At 40.6% G+C, this 25,617-nt stretch overlaps 1 protein-coding gene across 8 annotated transcripts in view; it reads right to left on the bottom strand.

The window, feature by feature from the left end:
• The window catches only part of FCHSD2 (FCH and double SH3 domains 2), a 325,325-nt gene that overhangs the window by 76,451 nt on the left and 223,257 nt on the right, over nt 1-25,617 (bottom strand). For 7 of the 8 annotated variants that reach the window (XM_073661305.1, XM_073661306.1, XM_073661303.1 and 4 more), the window contains exon 3: nt 22,591-22,636. In XM_073661305.1, coding sequence (XP_073517406.1) covers nt 22,591-22,636 — 46 coding nt within the window. Of the gene's footprint in view, nt 1-7,572; nt 7,843-22,590; nt 22,637-25,617 lie in introns of those variants that run through there. The other variant, XM_073661308.1, reaches the window with a different exon arrangement.

The following is a 25,617-nucleotide window of genomic DNA, read 5'->3' as shown; positions in this document are numbered from 1 at the left end:
TAACTACTATAATAATGCCCCTATGTACAAGAATATAACTACTATAATACTGCCCCCTATGTACAAGAATATAACTACTATAATACTGCTCCTATGTACAAGAATATAACTACTATAATACTGCCCCTATGTACAAGAATATAACTACTATAATACTGCCCCCTATGTACAAGAAAATAACTACTATAATACTGCCCCCTATATACAAGAATATAACTACTATAATACTGCCCCTATGTACAAGAATATAACTACTATAATACTGCCCCTATGTACAAGAATATAACTACTATAATACTGCCCTTATGTACAAGAATATAACTACTATAATACTACCCCTATGTACAAGAATATAACTACTATAATACTGCTCCTATGTACAAGAATATAACTACTATAATACTGCCCCCTATGTACAAGAATATAACTACTATAATACTGCCCTTATGTACAAGAATATAACTACTATAATACTACCCCTATGTACAAGAATATAACTACTATAATACTGCCCCTATGTACAAGAATATAACTACTATAATACTGCTCCTATGTACAAGAATATAACTACTATAACACTGCCCCCTATGTACAAGAATATAACTACTACAATACTGCCCCTATAACATTTTTACTTTACCCTAAGCCCCCAGTGTATAGATCTCCAGCATTTGCTGGCCGCGGAGCAGTAGCTGATGGCCGCCTGTTGTTGCTGCCGTCGTCTTCCATTCATAGATCCGCAGATAAAATGTTCTTTATTTAATTTGTACATTACAGTTCTTAATTTGCCTCCAGTAATAACATTAACCCCTCGTCTGGCAATTCATATGCACAATAAAAAGACAATCAGCCAAAAAGGTTTATGTGACCAATTCATAACATGCACGCGAGGCCATGGGACAGAGTATACAGGACAGACGTATTACTTGCAAAAAAATAAACTCAGGAAATCTTAAAGAAAAACACAGAAGAATAAAAATGTAACTAGTTTATTATTCCAGAATGTGATTTTTTTTCTATAGTCTCTCTGTCTATTTATATACAGTGGGTGAAAGTATTAAAAACGTCACCAAGTAAATCTATTTCCAAAGGTGCTATTGACATGAAATTCACACTAGATGTCCGTAACAATCCATCCAATCCAATCACCAAAGAAGTCCATAAATTAAGTTATGTGTAATAATGAGAAATGATACAGGGAAAAGTATTGACCACGCTTACAGAAATGTTTTGAATACTTTGTACAAAATAATTTGTTGGTGATGAAGCTTCAAGAGCCTCCTGTATGGAGAAACTAGTCGCAGGCATTGCTCAGGACGCCGACGTCGGCGGTTGCGTGACCTGTCACATGACTAAATGACATCACCGCAGGTCCTTTCACACCACTGCGACTTATACAACAGACCAGACGGAGCGAAGAAAATACCAAGGGCCATCAGAAGGGGAGTATAATCTTTATTTTTTACCATTTTTATTTTCTTCTTTTTAACTATTACTTGGTCACACTATATATGCCGGTTGCATGGATTTATATAGTGTGACAAAGTTGTCAAGCACTTTCCAAGTGATGCTAAAATAGCTTGTCAACCCGCATGCAAAAATGCATGCAAAGACGCCTGACAAACGCTTCTACCTGGCGGGAAAAACGCATGTACAATCCGCATGCATTTTTCCTGCCAGGGAAAAGTGGAAAAAATCTGCAGCATTTCTGCATCGTGGGAACTTAGCCTTATACTCGCCTTTCTTCCCTGTGCTCCAGCGCTGCTGCGTCCCATTCTGCCGGAGGCCGGGGGAGGAGTGTGGCGCCGGAGTACGAACGTGCCCATACAGCGCTGTCCAGCGCCATTTTTCTGAAGACACACTGCAAATGTGTCTTCAGTAAAATGGCGCTGGATAGTGCTATGCGCATGCGCCGATTCTGACGGCGCATTCATCTCCCGGCTCAAAGACACAGCGCGGTCTCCCGGATAAGCGAGTTGTTAGGGGACCGCAGATCACGGTATGCGTTCAGTGCTTACACATGCCGCGATCTCCGGAGCCACAATCCTCATCCTAAACTCCTCGTTTAGGATGTGGTTGTGTTCCTGTGCGGGGTCCAGACTGCGCAGGCGCGCCGCGCTTGTGCAGTCTATAGAGGCTTCAGACAGAGGGACGCTTGTACGATTATATTATAGATCATTTATGGACATCTATGGTGATTTATTTTCCTGTGTGGATTGGATGGGTTGTTACCGACACCTGGTGAGAATTTCATGTCAATAGCACCTTCAGAAATAGATTAACTAAGAAAATTGGTGACGTGTTCAATACTTATTTCTCCATCTGTATAAATACTTGACTTGTCTTTGGGTTTATGGCTCATTATCTTCTTTAAAAATCGATTTATAGGATTTGCCGAAAATGTAAATATTGTTACAGAAATTCATGTTTTTCCCTCCTCTTCAGCGAGTCCCTGTTTTATCTTCGGGGACTTTATCGCTTACAGAACCGTCCGGAGGGATAAATGAATGCTGCAATATTCGGCTAATAAAGTTAGATGAAAGTTAAAAAAAAAAAAAAAAGTGGAAAAGAAAAAACTAAAAGAGGAGCACAAATATTAATATTCCGATGATAGTAGCGACTACGTGACACCTTACCTGGACACGGGCGCACAAAATACAACAGCTCCAACTATAACCACGAGTCCTGGACCCCCAAACAGACCCTGTAATGGTATCTGCAATGTTGCCACTTATATTAGGGCATCTGCTCAGGGTCCTAGGAAAGTTGGGTGACTTTTGTACAGGTTGTGACCCAGCTTTCCTCACCAATGATCACAGTGACAGACACCCCACTCCCTCACCAGTGCATAACTGGAGAACTGGCTGAATTCTACTGGGGGGGGGATACTGGTCATCACCCAACTTTCCCAGAAACCGTCCTGCACATTCACAGCCTGCTGAGGTCAGCACAGCGAGGGCCGTCTATTAATAGGTTGGACGGCCTGGGACTGCGCAACGCCTTTTGGCATCGTAGCAAAGTTCTCATGCTGCTCAGTTATCAACGTCACAGAGATGAGCCTGAAATCCGTCACACGAGGGAGGAGCGGCAGCCAAATCCCACTGCTCGGGAACAGCGAGATCCCTCCGACCAGAAACCCAACGCTGCTTGTGACATCCAGATTCCAGTAAGAAAGTCAGATCCTGGAAATAACAGACTAAATATATCCTGAAGAAGATCGCAGCGCAGGAGCTCCGAGCACCGCACCCAGCTGTGCGCCCCGCGTCAGAGTGTTACCAGGAGGGAGCGGAGTCACTGACACCACATTGTGACATCCTGGTGTGTGCGTGTTATGTATGACAAGAGGGTGTGCAAATGTAATACTGCCCCCTATGTACAAGAATATAACTACTATAATACTGCTCCTATATACAAGAATATAACTACTATAATACTGCTCCTATATACAAGAATATAACTACTATAATACTGCCCCTATGTACAAGAATATAACTACTATAATACTGCTCCCTATGTACAAGAATATAACTACTATAATACTGCCCCCCATGTACAAGAATATAACTACTATAATACTGCCCCCTATGTACAAGAATATAACTACTATAATACTGCTCCCTATGTACAAGAATATAACTACTATAATACTGCCCCTATGTACAAGAATATAACTACTATAATACTGCTCCTATATACAAGAATATAACTACTATAATACTGCTCCTATGTACAAGAATATAACTACTATAATACTGCCCCCCATGTACAAGAATATAACTACTATAATACTGCCCCCTATGTACAAGAATATAACTACTATAATACTGCTCCCTATGTACAAGAATATAACTACTATAATACTGCCCCCTATGTACAAGAATATAACTACTATAATACTGCTCCTATGTACAAGAATATAACTACTATAATACTGCTCCTATGTACAAGAATATAACTACTATAATACTGCCCCCTATGTACAAGAATATAACTACTATAATACTGCCCCCTATGTACAAGAATATAACTACTATAATACTGCTCCTATGTACAAGAATATAACTACTATAATACTGCCCCCTATGTACAAGAATATAACTACTATAATACTGCCCCCTATGTACAAGAATATAACTACTATAATACTGCTCCTATGTACAAGAATATAACTACTATAATACTGCCCCCTATGTACAAGAATATAACTACTATAATACTGCCCCCTATGTACAAGAATATAACTACTATAATACTGCCCCTATGTACAAGAATATAACTACTATAATACTGCTCCCTATGTACAAGAATATAACTACTATAACTGCTCCTATGTACAAGAATATAACTACTATAATACTGCCCCCTATGTACAAGAATATAACTACTATAATACTGCTCCCTATGTACAAGAATATAACTACTATAACTGCTCCTATGTACAAGAATATAACTACTATAATACTGCCCCCTATGTACAAGAATATAACTACTATAATACTGCCCCCTACGTACAAGAATATAACTACTATAATACTGCTCCTATGTACAAGAATATAACTACTATAATACTGCCCCCTATGTACAAGAATATAACTACTATAATACTGCCCCCTATGTACAAGAATATAACTACTATAATACTGCCCCCTATGTACAAGAATATAACTACTATAATACTGCCCCCTATGTACAAGAATATAACTACTATAATACTGCTCCTATATACAAGAATATAACTACTATAATACTGCCCCTATGTACAAGAATATAACTACTATAATACTGCTCCTATATACAAGAATATAACTACTATAATACTGCTCCTATGTACAAGAATATAACTACTATAATACTGCCCCCCATGTACAAGAATATAACTACTATAATACTGCCCCCTATGTACAAGAATATAACTACTATAATACTGCCCCTATGTACAAGAATATAACTACTATAATACTGCTCCCTATGTAAAAGAATATAACTACTATAACTGCTCCTATGTACAAGAATATAACTACTATAATACTGCCCCCTATGTACAAGAATATAACTACTATAATACTGCTCCCTATGTACAAGAATATAACTACTATAACTGCTCCTATGTACAAGAATATAACTACTATAATACTGCCCCCTATGTACAAGAATATAACTACTATAATACTGCTCCTATGTACAAGAATATAACTACTATAATACTGCCCCCTATGTACAAGAATATAACTACTATAATACTGCCCCCTATGTACAAGAATATAACTACTATAATACTGCTCCTATGTACAAGAATATAACTACTATAATACTGCCCCCTATGTACAAGAATATAACTACTATAATACTGCCCCCTATGTACAAGAATATAACTACTATAATACTGCTCCTATGTACAAGAATATAACTACTATAATACTGCTCCCTATGTACAAGAATATAACTACTATAACTGCTCCTATGTACAAGAATATAACTACTATAATACTGCCCCCTATGTACAAGAATATAACTACTATAATACTGCTCCTATGTACAAGAATATAACTACTATAATACTGCCCCCTATGTACAAGAATATAACTACTATAATACTGCCCCCTATGTACAAGAATATAACTACTATAATACTGCTCCTATGTACAAGAATATAACTACTATAATACTGCCCCCTATGTACAAGAATATAACTACTATAATACTGCCCCATATGTACAAGAATATAACTACTATAATACTGCCCCTATGTACAAGAATATAACTACTATAATACTGCTCCCTATGTACAAGAATATAACTACTATAGCTGCTCCTATGTACAAGAATATAACTACTATAATACTGCCCCCTATGTACAAGAATATAACTACTACAATACTGCTCCCTATGTACAAGAATATAACTACTATAACTGCTCCTATGTACAAGAATATAACTACTATAATACTGCCCCCTATGTACAAGAATATAACTACTATAATACTGCTCCCTATGTACAAGAATATAACTACTATAATACTGCCCCCTATGTACAAGAATATAACTACTATAATACTGCCCCTATGTACAAGAATATAACTACTATTATACTGCTCCTATGTACAAGAATATAACTACTATAATACTGCCCCCTATGTACAAGAATATAACTACTATTATACTGCTCCTATATACAAGAATATAACTACTATAATACTGCCCCCTACGTACAAGAATATAACTACTATAATACTGCCCCCTACGTACAAGAATATAACTACTATAATACTGCTCCTATGTACAAGAATATAACTACTATAATACTGCCCCCTATGTACAAGAATATAACTACTATAATACTGCCCCCTATGTACAAGAATATAACTACTATAATACTGCCCCCTATGTACAAGAATATAACTACTATAATACTGCCCCCTATGTACAAGAATATAACTACTATAATACTGCTCCTATGTACAAGAATATAACTACTATAATACTGCTCCTATGTACAAGAATATAACTACTATAATACTGCCCCCTATGTACAAGAATATAACTACTATAATACTGCTCCTATGTACAAGAATATAACTACTATAATACTGCCCCATATGTACAAGAATATAACTACTATAATACTGCTCCTATATACAAGAATATAACTACTATAATACTGCCCCCTATGTACAAGAATACAACTACTATAATACTGCTCCCTATGTACAAGAATACAAGTACTATAATACTGCTCCCTATATACAAGAATACAAGTACTATAATACTGCTCCCTATGTACAAGAATATAACTACTATAATACTGCCCCCTATGTACAAGAATATAACTACTATAATACTGCCCCCTATGTACAAGAATATAACTACTATAATACTGCTCCTATGTACAAGAATATAACTACTATAATACTGCCCCTATGTACAAGAATATAACTACTATAATACTGCTCCTATATACAAGAATATAACTACTATAATACTGCTCCTATATACAAGAATATAACTACTATAATACTGCTCCTATATACAAGAATATAACTACTATAATACTGCCCCCTACGTACAAGAATATAACTACTATAATACTGCTCCTATGTACAAGAATATAACTACTATAATACTGCCCCCTATGTAAAAGAATATAACTACTATAATACTGCTCCCTATGTACAAGAATATAACTACTATAATACTGCTCCTATGTACAAGAATATAACTACTATAATACTGCCCCTATGTACAAGAATATAACTACTATAATACTGCTCCTATGTACAAGAATATAACTACTATAATACTGCTCCCTATGTACAAGAATATAACTACTATAATACTGCTCCCTATGTACAAGAATATAACTACTATAATAGTGCCCCATGTACAAGAATAAAACTATATACACAGGCCCAGTCAGTATATAGCGGCTGGATGTGCTCGCTCCCCGGCCCCTCGGCTGCACACAGGAGCTCAGGTACTTGCTGGGTAGAATACACCGTCTGGTGGCCCTGACCTCATGCCAGGCGGTTATGAATGCCGCCCTTCTCTGCCCAGTCCTGAAGAGGAGCTACTGACCTCCAGTCTTCATCCTATGGAAACATTCCTGTGGGGAGGTCGGCAGCGCCCTGGCTGCTCTGTGTCCCCGCACACTCCTGTGTTTTCGCTGGGTGGAGGCAGGATGCAGCAGCTCGCTCAGCACAAGGCCCTGAGTGTGCCAGGAGACAAGCCGCGCACTGTCAGCGGGGGCGTTACGCGCCCACCCGCCATTATTTACGCTTGGCTTTAAAGCCTCGGCTCCACGATTCCCATCTCGGAGGTTCCGTCATCCAAATATCTGCAGGAAAAATGGAGCTTTTGTGTCACCGTGACTAATAGATACGAGTGACGTAAAGCGAGGAGAGGCCGCAGCGCAGCGTGCACCACCGAGGAAAGACACAGCGAAAACAAACGCAGGCAGTGCCCAGAGGGGGCGCTATACACATACACAATACACATATATTCATTGTATCATTTCCATATGTCAGTGGATACAAATGTATCCAGATTTATGTGCGGTGTTACATGGGCGCCGCTCATCTCTTCCCGCGGACCGGGTGGTTTCATCTTCTACTGCCGGGAAGTTTCACGTAAAGAGGAGAACTTTGAAGAAAAAGAAACACTACAACTTCCAGCATGACCTTAGAGATGCAAACGGTTAGGAAATGCTGGGGGTTGTAGTTCTGAGCTAACCGGTGTGATCATCTACAGGCAATAGAAGAGGGAGCGGAGCAACACAGGACAGCAGGATCAGACTACACAGAGCTTTGTTTGTAGTCTGTTACCTTGGAGACACAGGTCTGCATGGGTGCTGTGAACATAAAACGGCAGCAGAATTTAGGCTCTTTGTAATATTTCTTTTTATTCCAGATGCATGGGAGCAATAAAAAAAATTAAAAGGACGCACACCTTTAAAGGGGTCACGGCATTAAAGACAGCGCCGTTATAGGGGAGTCCGGGAGGCGGGACAGCCCCAGAATAGATCTGATTTTGGTTTTGAGAGCCATGAACAGAATGAGGCTGTAAGATGTGGACGTGTCTTTATTGTCTTAAGGAGACATCCCCTTTAAAATGTCCTGGATTCTGCTGCATTGCATTCAGGGGGGAGTCACATCCTTCACAAAGCGCCACATTATATGCAGCGATCCAGCAAGAAGCAGCAGTCATTTTTAAGGCTCTGCAGCCAGGAAACCATCAGAATTGATTATTGCAGCTTTGGTAGTGACTTGAGCATAAGAGATACAACTCCAGTTCAGAGCAGGAGAAGCCGATTTGCAGTTTTCCAACATTAGACTCAGATCTGACCTGTCAGTGACGATAATAGGTGCTGCAAAGCAGACAATGCAGTAACATGATTTGTGGCAATGCTGCAAATAAGATTCTTAAAGAGACAGTACAAAATAATACTTTTCACCCAAAGAGTTAAAATAATTATTAGAAGTGATAAATGCTTGAACAGTCGGGCTGTTACTCGATAACGGAGCAGATCTTTTTATCTGTCCCTGGATTACACACCTTTACACAAACATAGGCCGGGCAAGCAGTTTACATGGTTACATCATTTATTATAGTTCAATGACATGGGAACCTGACGGTTCCCAGCGCCGTCCAGTAACACATTCAACCATTAAGAAAATACTGATAGAGAATATGCTTCAACTGCTACAATGTAACACCCAACAAGCTCCACCCTCCTGGGGGTAACAATGCATGCAACATAAGGGGTGACAGCGCATTCTCCTCCATGGAGCATTAACACCAACATTCCCCCCTTTAACTATTAAAATAGCTGATATTAATAAATTACTGCTTAGTAAATAAAGAGAATTTATATTTAAGGGTTACTGTCCCTTTAAGAATTATTTTTTTTTTAGAATTTTGAAAGTGTTTTTAACATCAATTTAACTAAACAGGGGAGTAAATTTTGGTATGTAGTAAGTATCCCATTTATGTAGATCACATGATGGAGTATTTCTCTTAAAGGGACAAGAACCCCATATTTTTGTATTTAAAGGGAAAGGTACACAAATCAAAATTCTTATTAGCGTCATAAAAAGGAAGAAGAATGCTTACTAAAGGGGAGACAGATCTCGATAATCTCTTGCACTATTGTAATAACAGGTCATTCCCCTTTAAGAAGGTCCAACAGCAGTGAATATTAATACTAGATGCATGATTAGGTTACATATTTAACCAGGGAACGATGTCCCTTTAAATGGCATCTCTCATCCATCCACTCCACCCAGGACTTGAGGCCACACAGCCAAGAATGACCCAGCAGATCCAGAGCGTCGTTTCCAATAATAGGAGCAGATTCTGGCTCGGCCGAGCTGTTGCCTTTGGCTGAGATGAAACATTCCTGCGCTGGAGAAAACAGCATCCAAAGAGAACACAGAAATAAAAAGGACTAAACTGTGACTTGTGGCCTCTCCTGACCCCCAACAAAAAGGTTAAAGGGCAACATTAAAAATCTACAAAATGGAGAAGGTCATGGCCCCTTTAAAACTTAAAAACGACTTGCCACTTGGTCGAAAGTATTTTTAGTTTATTCCTGCTGCTGCCCTAAATATTCAGTTTTTTTTCCTTTTTGGAATCCGCCATTCGGTTCCAGAAATATGATCTTTTGTATTTAGCGCTTTACAAATAGGGATCCTGTGAGCAAAGGCCTCTGATAAAGACCATAGACCATCAAAAGGTTTGACAGGCTATCCCTGCATGTGTCACAGCTGTCTAACATGTGACACATGCAGCCGCGGCGGATGATATTGAAATGCCGAGCATGCCGAAACTACTCGGCGAGTAACCGAGCGTGCTCGTTTAAAAGGTTGAACGAGCACGCGCGCTCACTCATCACTAATTATAATGTTTTACATTGTTATGTGATAGAGTTGTGTTCTGCCCAGCAACAGGTAGTGAGTAGATATGGAAGAGTTAAGACTAGCCCAGAGATGGAGGGACTATGTAGTAAGATCGGGGAGGACTTCCTGGTAGTGAGTCAGACAGGGTTTAGCTTGCAGCTAGAGCACACCATGTCTGATTACTCAGCAGAGCCGCAGGAGTTGGGTGTTCCCAAAGTGAGTGGAGACCGAGGCAGTGGATAGCGTGATCCCGAGTAGAGAAAGGAAAGCGATAGAAGGACTGAGTGATGCACTGGAGACGGGTCCTGCGACAGGAGGCCTAGAAGTACGGCCAGAGTCTGCAAGATAGAGCGGTAACAGGCCAGGATGGAACAGGGAAAGTGAGACGAAGAGATAGTGCTCCGGGGGCTAAAGGAAACGTTTGAGAAGTTATACACCAGCTATCTATTGTACATAGTTCCCGCCAAGTTACTGTTCAGTAAAAGACTTTATTGTTGGCTGGTGGTCTCCCTCAATATACTCCTCAACACTTGGCCTTGGCCAGCCGAAGTCAATAGCGCCTCCCCATGGCCAAAGCCCACACACAGCCAGGACCCCCATCTTCATCCAGCATGCCAGGGCATGAAAGACGAGATCCTCGCTCATGGCTATTGACCTGTGCCACGTTACAATCTCAACTACTAGGGGATGTAACTGCGCAAAAGGGTAAAACAATACTATGGAATGGAGTCTTTTGGGGGTTAGATCATTGGTCGCGTCTATTAGAGGCTAAAAACCCTCAAACATATAGACCCCAAAGAGAGAAGGTTGGGTACAATTGTATTAGCCGAAACAAAGGTGCACAATTATTTCCGGTTCAGGGACCAGTTATCAAATTGCAAATTGTGCCCCCAAGTGCAGCAATAAAACTTCAGGGAGATTTTCCCATGAGAGACATTTTTTATCATACAATAATATACAATGATGGTGTGGCTGGCACAGTTGTGGGGGGACTAGGTGTGCCAGCTACACCGCATCCCCCACAACAGTGCCAGCCACACTGTGTCCTCCACAAAAGTGCTAGCCACACTGCATGCCCCCACCGCAGCACTGTGCACTCCGTAACAGTGGCAACCACATTGCGTCTCTTGTAACATGCCAGCCACACCGCATCCCCCATAACAGAGCTGGCGACACTCCATCGCATGAGGAGGAGGCTTCTGATCTTTTAGAACAATCTATTTCAGAAGAATCATAATGCAAACAAGCGTCTCGATAAAGCTCCAGGTATACGGATTTCTGATCTAGCCAGGACTCCAGACTGATACAATGTGTCATTCCAGGTAAAATGTAACCAACAGTCAGGACAGAAGAGGGATTGTGCTGCTGATTTACCCATCACACAAAGAAATGCCACAGAACACCAGGATTGGCAAAGTCGCCACTGACAGACGTGACAGAGTCTGGAGACGCCGTGGAGAGCGATCTGCTGCCTGCAACACCCTTCAGCATGACCGGTTTGGCAGTGGGTCAGTAATGGTGTGGGGTGGCATTTCTTTGGAGGGCCGCACAGCCCTCCATGTGCTCGCCAGAGGTAGCCTGATGGCCATTAGGTACCGAGATGAGATCCTCAGACCCCTTGTGAGACCATATGCTGGTGGGGTTGGCCCTGGGTTCCTCCCTTTACTCTTTTGAGCAGTGTGTAATTATATATATATATATCCGGGGATGCGCGTTTCTGTCCGAAGCCTCGATAGACTGTGCATGCGTGACGCGCAGTCTGGCTCCAGACAGAAGCAGGCATCCAGCCGTTACAGGTAAGAGGAGTGTATGGCGCCGGAGATCGCGGTATGTGTAGACACTGAACGCATACTGCGATCTCCGGCGCCATACTTACATATTTACCTGACCGGGAGGAGCGTTGCCGTGGCGCCTCTCTTCGCTAGAGACCGGGGGAGGAGTGAAGGCGTCGGATCGGCGCTTGCGCATAGCGCTATCCGGCGCCATTTTACTGAAGACACATTTACAGTGTGTCTAAAGCAAAATGGCGCCGGACAGCGCGGTGCTCCGGCGCCGCACTCCTCCCCCGGCCTCCGGCAGAAGAGGACACAGCAGCGCTGGAGCACAGAGAAGAAAGGGGAGTATAACTGTTTCTTTTTTTCGTATGTGTGTACAGTGTGAAAGGGGTGAGGGGTACCACACATATAAGGATTGGGGGGTGAGGGGTACCACACATACCAGGATTGGGGGGTGAGGGGTACCACACATACCAGGATTGGGGGGTGAGGGGTGCCACGCATACCAGGATTGGGGGGTGAGGAGTGCCACGCATACCAGGATTGGGGGTGAGGGGTGCCACGCATACCAGGATTGAGGGTGAGGGGGGGGACCACGCATACCAGGATTGGGGGTACCACGCATACCAGGATTGGGGGGTGAGGGGTACCACGCATACCAGGATTGGGGGGTGAGGGGGTACCACGCATACCAGGATTGGGGGGTGAGGGGTGCCATGCATACCGGGATTGGGGGATGAGGGGTGCCACGCATACCGGGATTGGTTGGTGGGGACAGGATGGGGGCAGCACAAATACAAAGAGGGGGGCAGCACATACCAGCATGGGAGACCATATACCAATAAAAATGCTCGCAACCCGGGCGTAGAACGGGTTCAATAGCATAATATTATATTATATTATATATATATATATATATATATATATATATATATATATATATATATATATATATATATATATATATATATATATACACATATATATATATATACACAGTACCGACCAAAAGTTTGGACACACCTTCTCATTTTAAGATTTTTCTGTATTTTCATGACTTTGAAAATTGTACATTCACACTGAAGGCATCAAAACTATGAATTACCACATGTGGAATTATATACTTAACAAAAAAGTGTGAAACAACTGAAAATATGTCTTATATTCTAGGTTCTTCAAAGCAGCCACCTTTTGCTTTGATGACTGCTTTGCACACTCTTGGCATTCTCTTGATGAGCTTCAAGGAGGTAGTCACACACACATGGGCATCTGCAGAGGACGATACTGTTTGCAGAATAAGTGACAGTCCTGTATACTGATATCATGCTAAATATAGCAGTATGGAGAAAATAACGGAAGAAGTTTCCTAACATACGCCGAGTGACGCATCCAACAAGAAACAAAATTCCTGCCTCCATTAAATATTTACATCCACATGAGGCCTCTGATCCGGGAATTATAGGTAATGACTGAGTAATCAGAAGGCATCATAGGAGCGTGCTGTCCGCTATAACAGGAGCTTATCTTCTCACCAACCGTTCAGTGTGACATCCAGTGATGAATGGTCATATCCAACAGTGAAGGGGAACAAAGCTCACGTACCCTAAGAGGACGACCTGGCCAGAATGGCAGACAAGCTAACATGGGGTCCTGTCCCCCCAATTTATTTATTTATTTATTTGTGAAAGTTACTATAATTTTGCTATTGCCTAAAGAATGTTTTAAAAATATTTATTAATTAAAGTTGCAAAACTTTTCATTCTATATCAGGCATCATTTCTACTATAAAAATATTAGTTTTACTATCTGCAGCTCTCCCTTTAATTTTCAGCTGTCAGATAGTGAGTAGAAACTAGCTGCTATTATATAAGCACCTCCAGATATGAGCGATTCCAGCTCTCCTGTCTCTATGTAACACATGTTGATAAGCAGCAGCAGCATGCAGGACAGGATATTGCGATATAGGGCAGTGTAGCAGCAGTATGGAAAGCATTATATAGCAATACTAAGCAATGTAGCTGTGTATCCATCTACGGGGTGAGATAAAGCATTTACTAGTAAGCAGTAGCATGGAAGATATTATATAGCAATACCAAGTAGTGTAGCTGTGAATCCATCTATGGGGTGAGATAAAACGTTTACTAGTAAGCAGCAGCATGGAAGACATTATATAGCAATATTAAGCAGTGTAGCTGTGAATCCATCTATGGGGTGAGATAAAACCTTTAGCAGTAAGCAGCAGCATGGAAGATATTATGTAGCAATATTACCGTAAGCAGTGTAGATGTAAACCCATCTCTGGGAGAGATATAACGTTTACTAGAAAGCAGCAGTATTACATAGTAATACTAAGCAGTGTAGATGTAAATCCATCTATAGGGCGAGATAAACCACTTACTAGAAAGCAGCAGCATGGAGGGGAATTATACATCAGTACTGAGAAATGTAGCTTACTAGGAAGCAGCAGCAGAACCTGTATTTCTGCTTCTTTCACTCTGCTCCCCCTAGACCTCCCCCTTCCCTCTCCAAGAACTTCTATAGGAGGCTGTAATCTGTAATGAGCTGGCAGTCCATCTTGTTTTGGCCAAACCAGATTTTAACAGTTTTTCATAGTGAATAATGATTTCAGGAGTTGGGTGCAAAAGAAGTGGCTCATAAGTGGAGAAAAATATCAAAAGAAGTCGGCTTCTATTACAAATTCAATAATATTTCTTATATTCATCTGTATCATAGATTTATGCAAAATTTGCTGAAGTGATTGAATTGACTAAAATGGGCTGTGCCCAAACAGAACTGGCTGACTGATTACTTCAATACCTAATACAGCCCCCTTTATTGATCCGTCATAATGTAAAACAGAAAAGGGGGCAGACATACAGTAGCTACTGAAAAAAAATTAGCCAGCTCCCTTTTACACACAGCTAAGATAATTTATCCACGCATGAAAAAAACGAAAACCAGACAACGCTCTTCCTCCCTGCTGGTTTCAGTATATTGGATGCAGTGGTGACATCACAATTACAGCTCAGCGATTGGCTGCAGCAATGATGAGCGCCACAGCAGCTGGGGAAGGGGGAAACCTGAAAGAGGAGAACCCCCTTTAAATTTTCGAAATTAAATACATTTTATTTTTTTCACCTATCATATTACTATTAATTCATTAAAATGTATTTTATTTACATAAACAAAAAAAAGTATCATTAATAAAATACAACGTATTTAACTTCCAATTGTTCTATTTCTATATATTAATTATTTCGATTATTAAATAACTGATGTCGATTTCTTCCATTCGTCCCCAGAAGAGACGATGCTCGACTACAATGTAACCTATCCGTGAAGTTTTCGGAGACGTCTTCGCACCTTCTCTCTGGTAACACTGCACAGTCACACACCGCCTTCCTATAATTTGATATTCAGCATATGTCTCACGTCTGACAGCGGCTGAAAATAACACATTTTTTTTTGTGTGAAGACAAAACAAACTGTTACATTCACACCAGAAAAGAGAAAAAATATCCAGCGAGACGCTGACAATAGAGACGTGCAAAAAAGATTCTTCTGCACTTTTATAGTCAAGAGAAGTGTTACAAAGTATCAATCCTCAGTCCTCCTGGAGGACCCAACACATCCTTCCATCTTACACACAGCCCATTGATTTCTAAGAAAAGAGCGCAATACTGTATTCCACCTATGGTGGCGCTGTAGCAAAATTAAACACTCAATTCTGGGTTTTCTCACAGCTGATCACTGAAACACTGATTTTTTTTGTCCCCTAGAAATGTGATACAAATAAATGAGCTTTTTCATATAAAATGTTTGCGGGCAAATCCACATACACATAATGCATCACTCATAAAACCCGACACTGGCAGGTGACACTGGCACAGATTCCCTGGCATGTAAAGCCGTCGCTTTCTCATAGAGACACGGGGACAATCGCTGCTCTGGTCCTGAACAAAGAAGGAATTTCAGCTCGCTCATAGGTATTCATCGCAGGATGCAGGAAGCAGTTTCCCCTGCTGTGTAGGTCAACAACGCTTCCCTTTATTAAGGACTCGTGCACCAGCTGAAGAACGCCAGCCAGCGCCAATGAATGCAACCACAGCTCAAACAGCTGCCGCTTAGAGGTGGCACCGAGACAAAAACCAAGAACCAGACAGACCTGGAATCCATTCCAAAATACAGATGAGCAGAGAATCTCAGGCAGCGTTATAGCAGTTATATTCCTGTACATAGGGGGCAGTATTATAGTAGTTATATTCTTGTACATAGGGGCAGTATTATACTAGTTATATTCTTGTACATAGGGGGCAGTATTATAGTAGTTATATTCTTGTACATAGGGGGCAGTATTATAGTAGTTATATTCCTGTACATAGGGGGCAGTATTATAGTAGTTATATTCTTGTACATAGGGGCAGTATTATACTAGTTATATTCTTGTACATAGGGGGCAGTATTATAGTAGTTATATTCTTGTACATAGGGGGCAGTATTATAGTAGTTATATTCTTGTACGTAGGGGGCAGTATTATAGTAGTTATATTCTTGTACATAGGAGCAGTATTATAGTAGTTATATTCTTGTACAAAGGGGCAGTATTATAGTAGTTATATTCTTGTACATAGGGGCAGTATTATAGTAGTTATATTCTTGTACATAGAGGGCAGTATTATAGCAGCTATATTCCTGTACATAGGGGGCAGTATTATAGTAGTTCTATTCCTGTACATAGGAGCAGTATTATAGTAGTTCTATTCCTGTACATAGGAGCAGTATTATAGTAGTTCTATTCCTGTACATAGGAGCAGTATTATAGTAGTTCTATTCGTGTACATAGGGGGCAGTATTATAGTAGTTCTATTCTTGTACATATGAGCAGTATTATAGTAGTTATATTCTTGTACATATGAGCAGTATTATAGTAGTTATATTCTTGCACATAGGAGCAGTATTATAGTAGTTATATTCTTGCACATAGGAGCAGTATTATAGTAGTTCTATTCTTGTACATAGGGGCAGTATTATAGTAGTTATATTCTTGTGCATAGGGAGCAGTATTATAGTAGTTATATTCTTGTGCATAGGAGCAGTATTATAGTAGTTATATTCTTGTACATAGGGAGCAGTATTATAGTAGTTATATTCTTGTACATAGGGGGCAGTATTATAGTAGTTATATTCTTGCACATATGAGCAGTATTATAGTAGTTATATTCTTGCACATATGAGCAGTATTATAGTAGTTATATTCTTGCACATATGAGCAGTATTATAGTAGTTATATTCTTGCACATAGGAGCAGTATTATAGTAGTTATATTCTTGCACATAGGAGCAGTATTATAGTAGTTATATTCTTGTACATAGGAGCAGTATTATAGTAGTTATATTCTTGTACATAGGAGCAGTATTATAGTAGTTATATTCTTGTACATAAGAGCAGTATTATAGTAGTTATATTCTTGTACATAGGAGCAGTATTATAGTAGTTATATTCTTGTACATAGGGAGCAGTATTATAGTAGTTATATTCTTGTACATAGGGAGCAGTATTATAGTAGTTATATTCCTGCACATAGGGGTCAGTATTATAGTAGTTATATTCTTGTACATAGGGGGCAGTATTATAGTAGTTATATTCTTGTACATAGGAGCAGTATTATAGTAGTTATATTCTTGTACATAGGGAGCAGTATTATAGTAGTTATATTCTTGTACATAGGGAGCAGTATTATAGTAGTTATATTCTTGTACATAGGGGCAGTATTATAGTAGTTATATTCTTGTACATAGGAGCAGTATTATAGTAGTTATATTCTTGTACATAGGGAGCAGTATTATAGTAGTTATATTCTTGTACATAGGGGCAGTATTATAGTAGTTATATTCTTGTACATAGGAGGCAGTATTATAGTAGTTATATTCTTGTGCATAGGGAGCAGTATTATAGTAGTTATATTCTTGTACATAGGGGCAGTATTCTAGTAGTTATATTCTTGTGCATAGGGAGCAGTATTATAGTAGTTATATTCTTGTACATAGGGGCAGTATTATAGTAGTTATATTCTTGTACATAGGAGTAGTATTATAGTAGTTATATTCTTGTACATAGGGAGCAGTATTATAGTAGTTATATTCTTGTACATAGAGAGCAGTATTATAGCAGTTATATTCCTATACATAGGGGGCAGTATTATAGTAGTTATATTCCTGTACATAGGAGCAGTATTATAGTAGTTCTATTCCTGTACATAGGAGCAGTATTATAGTAGTTCTATTCGTGTACATAGGGGGCAGTATTATAGTAGTTCTATTCTTGTACATAGGGGCAGTATTATAGTAGTGCTATTCTTGTACATAGGGGCAGTATTATAGTAGTTCTATTCTTGTGCATAGGGAGCAGTATTATAGTAGTTATATTCTTGTACATAGGGAGCAGTATTATAGTAGTTATATTCTTGTACATAGGGGGCAGTATTATAGTAGTTATATTCTTGTACATAGGAGCAGTATTATAGTAGTTATATTCTTGTACATAGGGAGCAGTATTATAGTAGTTATATTCTTGTACATAGGGAGCAGTATTATAGTAGTTATATTCTTGTACATAGGGAGCAGTATTATAGTAGTTATATTCCTGCACATAGGGGTCAGTATTATAGTAGTTATATTCTTGTACATAGGGGGCAGTATTATAGTAGTTATATTCTTGTACATAGGAGCAGTATTATAGTAGTTATATTCTTGTACATAGGGAGCAGTATTACAGTAGTTATATTCTTGTACATAGGGGGCAGTATTATAGTCGTTATATTCTTGTACATAGGAGGCAGTATTATAGTAGTTATATTCTTGTACATAGGGAGCAGTATTATAGTAGTTATATTCTTGTACATAGGGAGCAGTATTATAGTTATATTCTTGTACATAGGGAGCAGTATTATAGTAGTTATATTTTTGTACATAGGGAGCAGTATTATAGTAGTTATATTCTTGTACATAGGGAGCAGTATTATAGTAGTTATATTCTTGTACATAGGGAGCAGTATTATAGTAGTTATATTCTTGTACATAGGAGCAGTATTATAGTAGTTATATTCTTGTACATAGGAGCAGTATTATAGTAGTTATATTCTTGTACATAGGGAGCAGTATTATAGTAGTTATATTCTTGTACATAGGGAGCAGTATTATAGTAGTTATATTCCTGCACATAGGGGTCAGTATTATAGTAGTTATATTCTTGTACATAGGGGGCAGTATTATAGTAGTTATATTCTTGTACATAGGAGCAGTATTATAGTAGTTATATTCTTGTACATAGGGAGCAGTATTATAGTAGTTATATTCTTGTACATAGGGGGCAGTATTATAGTAGTTATATTCTTGTACATAGGGGGCAGTATTATAGTAGTTATATTCTTGTGCATAGGGAGCAGTATTATAGTAGTTATATTCTTGTACATAGGAGCAGTATTATAGTAGTTATATTCTTGTACATAGGAGGCAGTATTATAGTAGTTATATTCTTGTACATAGGAGCAGTATTATAGTAGTTATATTCTTGTGCATAGGGGGCAGTATTATAGTAGTTATATTCTTGTACATAGGAGCAGTATTATAGTAGTTATATTCTTGTACATAGGAGGCAGTATTATAGTAGTTATATTCTTGTACATAGGGAGCAGTATTATAGTAGTTATATTCTTGTACATAGGAGCAGTATTATAGTAGTTATATTCTTGTACATAGGAGGCAGTATTATAGTAGTTATATTCTTGTACATAGGAGCAGTATTATAGTAGTTATATTCTTGTACATAGGGAGCAGTATTATAGTAGTTATATTCTTGTACATAGGGGGCAGTATTATAGTAGTTATATTCTTGTACATAGGGGGCAGTATTATAGTAGTTATATTCTTGTACATAGGGGGCAGTATTATAGTAGTTATATTCTTGTACATAGGGGGCAGTATTATAGTAGTTATATTCTTGTACATAGGAGCAGTATTATAGTAGTTATATTCTTGTACATAGGGAGCAGTATTATAGTAGTTATATTCTTGTACATAGGGGGCAGTATTATAGTAGTTATATTCTTGTACATAGGGAGCAGTATTATAGTAGTTATATTTCTTGTACATAGGGCAGTATTATAGTAGTTATATTCTGTGCATAGGGAGCAGTATTATAGTAGTTATATTCTTGTACATAGGAGCAGTATTATTAGTAGTTATATTCTTGTACATAGGAGGCAGTATTATAGTAGTTATATTCTTGTGCATAGGGGGCAGTATTATAGTAGTTATATTCTTGTACATAGGAGCAGTATTATAGTAGTTATATTCTTGTACATAGGAGGCAGTATTATAGTAGTTATATTCTTGTGCATAGGGAGCAGTATTATAGTAGTTATATTCTTGTACATAGGAGCAGTATTATAGTAGTTATATTCTTGTACATAGGAGGCAGTATTATAGTAGTTATATTCTTGTACATAGGAGCAGTATTATAGTAGTTATATTCTTGTGCATAGGGAGCAGTATTATAGTAGTTATATTCTTGTACATAGGAGCAGTATTATAGTAGTTATATTCTTGTGCATAGGGGGCAGTATTATAGTAGTTATATTCTTGTACATAGGAGCAGTATTATAGTAGTTATATTCTTGTACATAGGAGGCATATTATAGTAGTTATATTCTTGTACATAGGGGGCAGTATTATAGTAGTTATATTCTTGTACATAGGAGCAGTATTATAGTAGTTATATTCTTGTACATAGGGGCAGTATTATAGTAGTTATATTCTTGTACATAGGGAGCAGTATTATAGTAGTTATATTCTTGTACATAGGGGGCAGTATTATAGTAGTTATATTCTTGTACATAGGGGGCAGTATTATAGTAGTTATATTCTTGTACATAGGAGGCAGTATTATAGTAGTTATATTCTTGTACATAGGGGCAGTATTATAGTAGTTATATTCTTGTACATAGGGAGCAGTATTATAGTAGTTATATTCTTGTACATAGGGGGCAGTATTATAGTAGTTATATTCTTGTGCATAGGGCGCAGTATTATAGTAGTTATATTCTTGTACATAGGGGCAGTATTATAGTAGTTATATTCTTGTACATAGTGGCAGTATTATAGTAGTTATATTCTTGTACATAGGAGCAGTATTATAGTAGTTATATTCTTGTACATAGGGAGCAGTATTATAGTAGTTATATTCTTGTACATAGGGGCAGTATTATAGTAGTTATATTCTTGTACCATAGGAGCAGTATTATAGTAGTTATATTCTTGTACATAGGGAGCAGTATTATAGTAGTTATATTCTTGTACATAGGGGGCAGTATTATAGTAGTTATATTCTTGTGCATAGGGAGCAGTATTATAGTAGTTATATTCTTGTACATAGGGGCAGTATTATAGTAGTTATATTCTTGTGCATAGGGAGCAGTATTATAGTAGTTATATTCTTGTACATAGGAGCAGTATTATAGTAGTTATATTCTTGTACATAGGAGGCAGTATTATAGTAGTTATATTCTTGTACATAGGAGCAGTATTATATAGTAGTTATATTCTTGTGCATAGGGGGCAGTATTATAGTAGTTATATTCTTGTACATAGGAGCAGTATTATAGTAGTTATATTCTTGTACATAGGAGGCAGTATTATAGTAGTTATATTCTTGTGCATAGGAGCAGTATTATAGTAGTTATATTCTTGTACATAGGAGGCAGTATTATAGTAGTTATATTCTTGTACATAGGAGGCAGTATTATAGTAGTTATATTCTTGTACATAGGAGCAGTATTATAGTAGTTATATTCTTGTGCATAGGGAGCAGTATTATAGTAGTTATATTCTTGTACATAGGAGCAGTATTATAGTAGTTATAATCTTGTACATAGGAGGCAGTATTATAGTAGTTATATTCTTGTACATAGGAGCAGTATTATAGTAGTTATATTCTTGTACATAGGAGCAGTATTATAGTAGTTATATTCTTGTACATAGGGGGCAGTATTATAGTAGTTATATTCTTGTACATAGGGGGCAGTATTATAATAGTTATATTCTTGTACATAGGAGCAGTATTATAGTAGTTATATTCTTGTGCATAGGGAGCAGTATTATAGTAGTTACATTCTTGTACATAGGAGCAGTATTATAGTAGATATATTCTTGTACATTGGACGTAGTGTTCTAGTAGTAGCCGCCTACATGCAGAAAAACAGCAGAGGACAACAATGGAGGGAGGCTCTTCCCTCTTTAGGGAGAATATGACTTTTGTCCTCCATCCTGAGACATAACAGGACAGTCAGAAGTGATAACAATATTTAGTAATTCCTGGTTGATGACAAATCTGTGGGATTATGGGATAAGTCTCTGCGTTGCTCTTACCTGTGCATACTCTCGCTCTACTGCGACCTTCTTCTGACTGAACGTCCTGGAAGAGAAAAAAATATTGGTGAGCGCCACAACACATTTCCTGCGGGTGACACGACGGCAGACGACGGTAAACACATGGGCCGACTTTATACTCAGTGATGTCCTGGGTGTATAACTGTGTCATGAATAATATTAGCGCCAGGACACACTTAGCATAACATAACCATATACATAACAGTAGCAAACATTGGGTTAAATAAACTTCTATAGAGTTGCCTAAATAAGGCCTCTACAATACTTTTCCAAAATAATACATTGGTGCCTAAGAAGCATTGTCAGACCATGTGTAATTACAGCCACACAATGCTCAGTCCCTGTGCACATCGCCTTTCCCCCACATATTCGGTATAGAGATTTTTGCCACTTTATGGCATTGGTAGCCCGTATGTCACTATGTTAAATAAGGAAAAGCTTTTTGGAGTATACGCTGAACACACAATATATACAGAACCTAATCCCGCTATATAGTGCTCAACTAGTAGCTCCGTACATAATCTAGTAACAACCCTATACAAGCAATAAATAATACCGCTTTACAACATCACTATATTTTATGCTCCTGAGTCCGGAGCCAGCGAATCCATAGTAGGGGCGACTGATGCAGTGCATGGTGGTTAGGGTTTTGGGGCTTAGTGTATCGTTTTTGCAGCTTAGCTCTAAGCGCCACCTTTGTGCGTCACACGTGCGCCACCAAAGCATACTGCCACGCGATTGGTGCCGGGACAGAAACAATAACCCGACAAACTGAATAATTAGAGTTGGGTGTGTTTGCTTACACGCAAAATCTTCTGGGGGTACAGGGGCGTGCCCCTCCGCCCCTACATGCTCCCCTCTGGGGGTACAGGGCGTGCCCCTCCGCCCCTACATGCTCCCCTCTGGGGGTACAGGGCAAGCTCCTCCGCCCCTACATGCTCCCCTCTGGGGGTACAGGGCGTGCCCCTCCGCCTCTACATGCTCCCCTCTGGGGGTACAGGGCTGCCCCTCCGCCCCTACATGCTCCCCTCTGGGGGTACAGGGCGAGCTCCTCCGCCCCTACATGCTCCCCTCTGGGGGTACAGGGCATGCCCTCCGCCCCTACATGGCTCCCCCTCTGGGGGTACAGGGTGTGCCCCTCTGACCAGTCTTCTGTGAGCTCCAGACTGATACATTTCACCACCGATACATTGTCTCAAACTATCAGGTCTAGAGAAATATTTGTGCTGCTGATGTATGAGGAGAGCCCAGGCTGGACAGAAGCACGAGGAGAGCCCAGGCTGGACAGAAGCACAAGGAGAGCCCAGGCTGGACAGAAGCACAAGGAGAGCCCAGGCTGGACAGAAGCACGAGGAGAGCCCAGGCTGGACAGAAGCACGAGGAGAGCCCAGGCTGGACAGAAGCACGAGGAGAGCCCAGGCTGGACAGAAGCACGAGGAGAGCCCAGGCTGGACAGAAGCACGAGGAGAGCCCAGGCTGGACAGAAGCACGAGGAGAGCCCAGGCTGGACAGAAGCACGAGGAGAGCCCAGGCTGGACAGAAGCACGAGGAGAGCCCAGGCTGGACAGAAGCACGAGGGAGAGCCCAGGCTGGACAGAAGCACGAGGAGAGCCCAGGCTGGACAGAAGCACGAGGAGAGCCCAGGCTGGACAGAAGCACGAGGAGAGCCCAGGCTGGACAGAAGCACGAGGAGAGCCCAGGCTGGACAGAAGCACGAGGAGAGCCCAGGCTGGACAGAAGCACGAGGAGAGCCCAGGCTGGACAGAAGCACGAGGAGAGCCCAGGCTGGACAGAAGCACGAGGAGAGCCCAGGCTGGACAGAAGCACGAGGAGAGCCCAGGCTGGACAGAAGCACGAGGAGAGCCCAGGCTGGACAGAAGCACGAGGAGAGCCCAGGCTGGACAGAAGCACGAGGAGAGCCCAGGCTGGACAGAAGCACGAGGAGAGCCCAGGCTGGACAGAAGCACGAGGAGAGCCCAGGCTGGACAGAAGCACGAGGAGAGCCCAGGCTGGACAGAAGCACGAGGAGAGCCCAGGCTGGACAGAAGCACGAGGAGAGCCCAGGCTGGACAGAAGCACGAGGAGAGCCCAGGCTGGACAGAAGCACGAGGAGAGCCCAGGCTGGACAGAAGCACGAGGAGAGCCCAGGCTGGACAGAAGCACGAGGAGAGCCCAGGCTGGACAGAAGCACGAGGAGAGCCCAGGCTGGACAGAAGCACGAGGAGAGCCCAGGCTGGACAGAAGCACGAGGAGAGCCCAGGCTGGACAGAAGCACGAGGAGAGCCCAGGCTGGACAGAAGCACGAGGAGAGCCCAGGCTGGACAGAAGCACGAGGAGAGCCCAGGCTGGACAGAAGCACGAGGAGAGCCCAGGCTGGACAGAAGCACGAGGAGAGCCCAGGCTGGACAGAAGCACGAGGAGAGCCCAGGCTGGACAGAAGCACGAGGAGAGCCCAGGCTGGACAGAAGCACGAGGAGAGCCCAGGCTGGACAGAAGCACGAGGAGAGCCCAGGCTGGACAGAAGCACGAGGAGAGCCCAGGCTGGACAGAAGCACGAGGAGAGCCCAGGCTGGACAGAAGCACGAGGAGAGCCCAGGCTGGACAGAAGCACGAGGAGAGCCCAGGCTGGACAGAAGCACGAGGAGAGCCCAGGCTGGACAGAAGCACGAGGAGAGCCCAGGCTGGACAGAAGCACGAGGAGAGCCCAGGCTGGACAGAAGCACGAGGAGAGCCCAGGCTGGACAGAAGTATGCCGGATGTGTGAGAATAGCCCAGACTGGACGAAAGCATAACTGATGTATGAGGATGGCCTAGACCAGATGGGAATTATATTTGAGGATAGCCTACACCGGATGGAAACATAAAGGAACCTCAGCTATGAAAACTGTCACATCTGTACAGCTATCCAGCCTCTGCATGGACAAAAAGAACGCTCACATTCATAGACAATAAGCAGAGATCTTGAATAAGGTGGAAGCCAACATAATCTCTCCCCCCCCCCCCCCC

The sequence above is a fragment of the Phyllobates terribilis genome, unplaced genomic scaffold (assembly GCF_046119375.1).
Source record: "Phyllobates terribilis strain yellow unplaced genomic scaffold, ASM4611937v1 Scaffold_2__4_contigs__length_985480577, whole genome shotgun sequence".
In the NCBI taxonomy this organism is placed as follows: domain Eukaryota; kingdom Metazoa; phylum Chordata; class Amphibia; order Anura; family Dendrobatidae; genus Phyllobates; species Phyllobates terribilis.
The sequence above is the reverse complement of the archived record's forward strand: the minus strand, read 5'-3'. Positions and strand labels throughout refer to the sequence as shown.